The sequence below is a fragment of the Pan paniscus genome, chromosome 1 (genome assembly GCF_029289425.2).
Source record: "Pan paniscus chromosome 1, NHGRI_mPanPan1-v2.0_pri, whole genome shotgun sequence".
Lineage (NCBI taxonomy): Eukaryota > Metazoa > Chordata > Mammalia > Primates > Hominidae > Pan > Pan paniscus.
This window is the reverse complement of record NC_073249.2, coordinates 204,380,263-204,386,472: the sequence shown is the minus strand read 5'-3', so window position 1 is coordinate 204,386,472 and position 6,210 is coordinate 204,380,263. Positions and strand designations below refer to the sequence as shown.

The 6,210-nt window shown below is 61.2% G+C and overlaps 1 protein-coding gene across 1 annotated transcript in view; it reads left to right on the top strand.

The window, feature by feature from the left end:
* Window positions 1-311: 311 nt before the first annotated feature.
* EPHA8 (EPH receptor A8) overlaps window positions 312-6,210 on the top strand; it is a 45,793-nt gene continuing 39,894 nt past the window's right edge. The window contains exons 1-2 of the mRNA XM_034957801.4: window positions 312-547; window positions 6,095-6,159. Of these exons, the coding sequence (XP_034813692.1) occupies window positions 454-547; window positions 6,095-6,159 (159 nt within the window). The 5' untranslated portion in view covers window positions 312-453. The remainder of the gene's footprint in view (window positions 548-6,094; window positions 6,160-6,210) is intronic.

Genomic DNA, 6,210 nt, shown 5'->3' with positions numbered 1-6,210 from the left:
GGCCCGCGCGTGTGTCCACAGAGGGAATCCCTGGGTGGGTCTGGTCCTGGTGTCACCGGGACGTCCCGATGGTGGCTTCCCGCACTGGGGCCCTGAGCCCCGAGTCCAAGTGCGCAGCGCGGGGCGCGCCCCCGAAGGTGCCCGCCGGGGGAGTGTGGGCGTGCGCACGTGCGGCGGCGGTGGCCGCGGGCCGGGTGGCCGCGGTGCGGGCTCCGTGTCCCCCACCCCCCCGCCTCGGTGCTGATTGGCTCGGCGCCGTGACGGGCCGGCCCCCGCCCGGGGCGGCGGCGGCGGCGGGCGCGGGTGCCCGCGTGTGCGCTGGGAGCCGCGTGTGCGCCGGGGTGTGCGCCCGGCCGGGTGTGCGGAGAGCGAGGGAGCGCGCTCCCTCCCGACGCGCGGGCCGCCGCGGCCGAGCCCGAGGGTGCGTGGCGCCCCCGCCCGCCCGGCCCGGCCATGGCCCCCGCCCGGGGCCGCCTGCCCCCTGCGCTCTGGGTCGTCACGGCCGCGGCGGCGGCGGCAACCTGCGTGTCCGCGGCGCGCGGCGAAGGTGAGCGGCGGCGGCGGCGGCGGCGGGGCGGGGCGGGGGCGGACGAGGGGCTCGGGGCGCGGCGCGCGCTGCCTGCGGCTCAACTTCCTTTGCATGGACCCTGAGCTCCAAGGCGGCCGGGATCCCCGGCCCGGGGGGCGGGGTGGCACCGCGGAAGAGACCCGGGATTAAGGGACAGAGCGGTGGAGATGGGAACCCGCGAGCTTGAGGAAGACGGACAGGTACCGGGGGCTGGGGGACAGTGGGAAAGGACAGGAGACAGGACTGAGGGATGTGCAGCTGGGGACAGAATACTGAGGGTCGGACGCCGGGGACAAGGGGACAGGACTGGACAGAAGACAAGAGAAGAGGTAAGGAGGAGAGGGTACAGTGAGGTAGGGCAAGGAACAGGGTTGGGGACAGAGGACAGGGGGGTAGGCACTGGGGTTGGAGGGACAGGAGAATGGGGGAGGAGGTTCAGAGGGCAGAAGGAAAAGGGGGTGGGGACGGCATTGAGAGAGAGGAGCCAGGCGCTGAGAAACGGGACCCCGGAGAGCAGGACTGGCTTTGAGGGGAGGCAGGAAGGAGGGGTGCGGAATGAGAGTCTGGGAGAGGGGTCAGGGCCCGAGGGCCACAGTCTGGCGACGGGCTGGAGAGAAGAAGGGAGGGCAGGGGAGTTCCAGCTGGAGGAGAGGCAGCTTCGTGGGCAGCGGGAGCGGCTTGGGGAGGAGAGGGCTGGGGGATGGGGAGGCCACAGAGAGATTGAGGCAGGCAGGCCCCGGAGAGCAAAGTCTTGTCAGAGAAGGCTGGGATGGCAGGGTCACTCTGGGGCCCTGTGTGGGAGGAAGGATTGGGGTGGGGAGGTGCACTGAGTCGTTGGGACCAAAAAGGTCTGGGAAATGACTTCTGGTGGTGGGGGCACAAGAAGAGCTGAGAGGGAGCACTTAAGCCTGCCATCCACACACCCATTAGCTCCCTGGAGACCCCAGCTCCATCCAGTTCAGGAGTTTCCCTGGGTCCCACTCCCCACACCCCAACCCCTGCCCTGACCCTCCTCTGTTCCCACAGCTCTGCCCCAAGGAAGCCAGAGCGTCTCTGTGCAGGCTCCCAGGGCTGATGTCCAGGGACCAGAGCTGGGTCCTCACCCTGCCAAGATGAACTTCCAGGTGTAAGCGAACTCCGGAGCTGGTGCTGCTCTTCCACGCCCAGACAGACCACACATCTGCCCTTCACACACAGCTCACCGAGGTCCCACCCTACACACAAGCACACACACAGGCTACTTGGGATTCACACTTGTGACCCAGGCCTGTAGAGACTGACATGTGTGGTCAGTCCACCCCACATAACATCCACAGCCACACACACAGAAATGAAGCCAGTATGCATGAGCACAAACACACATGTACATGCACGTACAGATGCATGCACATGAAAATACGCAACTCTGTGTCTACATATATACATCACACCACATATGTAAGGAGCCCGTCGTTTGCATCCATGCCCACGGAAATGCATGTGCACCAACAAACACACACAGACACAGATAAAATCATAGTCTCCCATGAGCCCAGGGCCCAGCGTGGAGGAGGGGCACGGCAGGGTGGCCGAGAAGTGAGATGCCGGCAGAGCAGGGCCGGGTGGGTGTAACAAGGCACAGGTTCCCGGGGCACCAGGAGAGGTCTGGGGTTGGGGGGTGCTGGGGAGTAGGAAAGGGGGCAAGATTGGAATCTAAGAGGCCTTGGGGCCCTGGGAGCTGCACCTGAGAAGACGGCTTTCTGAGGGTGGGTGGAGGGAAGGGGACAGTTTGTTTGCCCAGCAGGCTCTGAGGACCCCTCCATCGAGGCGCTGGGAGTCAGGTGGTGCACCCCCAACCCCCTGCCTCAACTCTCTTCTCTGGGAAGGAGCCAGCACCCTCTGGAATCACAGGCTGGTAGCCCCAGAGCCCCTCGAAGAGGGGGCTTGGACCAGGCTCATGTGCTGAGGACAAACCATGGGTCTGGGGAGGGGACCTGCGCAGTGGGTGGGGGCCAGCAGCTGAGGAAGAGGCAGGGTCTAGAGAGAGAGGCAGGTGGGGAAGTCTGTGTCCAGGGTGAAGGGAGGCATAGCCCAAGGGCGAGAGTCCACGCCCTCTCCGATCAATGCAGCAGGGTACCCACAGCCAGGCACAGGTTACCCACGCGAGTCAGACAGCCATGGGGTGGAGACCTGGGACCTGAGTTCCATGTGGTGCATCTGGGAGTCCTCTCCAGCACTGTCCCTGGGCTGGTCTAGAGCAACCAGAGCCAGCTGAGGGGACTGTTGGAACTCAGGGAGGGGCCTATGCTCCCAGCTGGGTCTAGCAAAGGTAACAGGACCTTAGCCTGGCCAAACACCCCTACAACAGGCCACTCTCAGAGCTTTTGCTGGGGCACCCGTGGGCCCAGGAAGGGCCCTGCACCTGCAGAGACGCCCCCCGGACCCCTGCCAGGCCCAAGGCTGCTTATTGCTCTCTGGTGTGGCTTATCCTCCACTTTGAGGTGATCTCCAAGGCATTCAGAATCCTGGCTGACGTCCCCTGGCCACCCCGAATTCTCCAGCCTCACCATCATGCGCTGCGTCCTCAGGGAATGTAAATCAATTTAAGTATTAGTCTCAGCGAAATGGAATGGGGGAAGGCGACGGTGCCGGAGAAAAAAAGAAATCGCATAATGCCTTCCACAGTCGAACAGGAACGGCTTAGGAGTTATCTGTGCTTCCCAGAGCAGGAGAGGGACCCGTCTGATCCCCCCGGAACAGCCCGGGCAGATAGGCCTAGGAGGGATGCCTATGGACATCTTTCAGATAAGGAAACTGAGGCAGAGGGGTTAAGTGCTTCGCTTCACTGAAGGGCCCTAGGAGACCATGGAGTCCAATCCCCGTGTTTGGTAAGCGGGGAGATGGGCCCACAGGGGAGAATTGGCTTCACAGTCCGGCAGCGCAAGAGGCAGGAGAGAGGCCAGCTGCGGTGACCAGAGGGTCTGAATTCCCAAGGGGACCCAGGCCCAGGCTGGGTGGGCCTAATGCTGGCGTTCTCTTCAGCACTCATCAAACCTCCTATGGACTTGGGGCTTCCTTCAAGGCACACTCTGCGTTCTCACCCATTCAAGGGGACATGGATGGGGAAGGTGGAGATGGGGACAGAGGAAGAGGAGGGAGGGGAGGGACACAGAAGGGTCTGGAATGAATTGGAACAAACAGCCCTGGAATCCCATAGCCCTTCCTGAGTCCGATAGAATTGACTTTTGACTTATCTTTGGATTATCTGATCCCCCTGGCTGGTTGATCAAGAATCAGCTGCAGATACGGTGGGGCTTCCCCCAGGAGGGCAGGGCCTGGAGAGCGGTGTCTGCAGGCCCTGAAGCCAGCACGCTCCAGGGCGAGAATCCTAAGCAGTGGACATCCACTTGAGTGGCTCCGGGATAGGGACAGGTCTGGGCTGCATCCAGGCCAGGTCACAGAAGGGGCCCAGTCACCCCGAGACCTGTGTCCGGGATGCGGGGTGGGGCGGGGGGACCCATACGTGTGTGTCCTTCCCTCACCATCTCCCCAAACTCGGCTTTGCTGGTCTGGGGGAAACTGCAGTGCGGCCCCCTCCCCCTCCCACCAGCCAGCAGGAGGAGAGAGCTTGCCTGACCCAGTTTTCTCTACATTGCCTGAGAGGGAGGGAGGGAGGCGGGAAGCCTTCTCTCTGCCTCTGCCCCTGGCGTGGGGCCGGCTTGGGGAGGGGGAGGTCCCTCTGCGGACATTCGCTGTGTCCCCTGATCCCAAGTGGCCCCTGGGGACCCAGGGAGGAATGCAGGGAGGAGCGCGGAGACCCCCTCCCTAGTTCTGCCAGCCCCACTCCAGCCGGCCTCCTTCAGGGTCCCTGACGGTGGGGTGGGGAGGGTGAGAGGCAGGAGAAAATCAGCAAATAAGAGCATCCTCACTCCAGCATTTCCTGAGGACACTTGTCTCTGTCTTTGAGGGGCAGGCTTAGAGCTATGCAAATCTCAGGCAGAAGGACACCCAGCCTCCCCACGGGAAAGTTCCAGGAGAGCTCCACTTTTAACCCCCGTCACCTGCCCAAGCCCGCTGATTGGGGTGGTTAAAAGCCCATGGCTGTTGGCTGGGAGAGGAGGTTCATGGAAGGCAGAGTGAAAGGGAAAGCTGTGGGACTCTGGAGCCAAAAGCCCTCTCATACAGCAATCACCAGCTAGATCAAAAGGAAGCAAAGAGGTGAAGGGACTTAACCAAGGACACACAGCAGTTAGAGACGGCTGAAGCCGGAGCCCTGATTTCTAAACAGCATAATGCATCTGTATCACCTTAAGTGAGGGTGTGACCACAAGGGACATGGAGAGAGGCAGGGGGCGGGGGACTTAGAGAAGGGGAACTAGTGTTGGTAAGGACCAGCCCTGGCTCCAGGCTTCACATACTTTCCTGACCCTCAGCCCACCCTTAGGTACTATGAACCCATTTTACAGATGAGAAAATTGAGGGTCACTTGCTAATAAGTAGCTGCCTTGAGACATGGGCCCAGGAATGTCTGACCCCCAAGATGGGCTCTTTTCCCTACCATGTTGAGCCTGCAGGGTCCCCTTTGCAGAGGGCCTGACTTAGAGTGACTTTGCCCTTTGGACCAGTGCTCCTTCCCTGCCGTGGAGACTACCCAGAGGTTCTGTTTCTCGGGCCCAAGCATCCAGGGATGGTGGATGGCCTGCAGTTGCTACAGCAAGTGCTCTGAATGGCAGCTCCGCCAGCTACACCTGTGGGGCTCTTGGCACATTCCCGGACCTCCCTGAGGCTCGGTTCTTTTATCTGTAAAATGGAGGTAATACTGGCCGCCTCTCAGGTTGTTGTGCGGGGTGCAGATGAGGCATCTCAAGCTCCCCTTGCAGATATTGGCACATAGTAGGTGCTCACTAAGAGGCAGCTCTTACCCCGCTAAGCCCCTCCACACCAGATGTGCACGGAGGACATGCTAAATGCCAGGCACCGTGCTGGGGGAACAGGGTAATTATGAAGCTGGGGCCAGTCCTCAGAAGGGAGGTATGACTTTGCAGCATGGACCTTGAATGCCATCATGGCTCTTACAGGAGAAAAGGGTCAGGTCATCGTCACAAAAGCCCTGTGGGACCGGAATCGTTATCACCCCATTTTACAGAGGAGGAAGCTGAGACTCAGGGAGGTGAGGGGGCTTGCCCAGGGACGCACAGCTCCTAAGTGGCACAACTGGGATTCAGAGGCCTGCCAGCTTCGAGCCCACCTCAACTATCCCACTGTGCCACCAACCAAGGATGTCTGGCACTTGGAACAGCTTGTGTTCTGGGAGTTCAGAATATTCCTTTTTGGCCAAGAGGGTGAGAGGAAGGCTTCAGGGAAGAGAAAGAACTTAAACTGGGCCTTCAAGGAGAGGGGAAGAGAGAAAGAGCATTCAGGCAGAGGGACCCGTGTGAGCTGTGTGCTGGGGGCTGAGTGTGGACCAGTGTAGCTGGGTCAGGCTGCTCTTGAGGAGCTGGGGAGAAGTCACAGGGGCCTGATGCCCTCTTGTCTCCTGTTTTACAGTGAATTTGCTGGACACGTCGACCATCCACGGGGACTGGGGCTGGCTCACGTATCCGGCTCATGGGGTGAGTGATGGGCACTGGGGACAACATCATCCCTCTGTGAGCAGAGAGAGG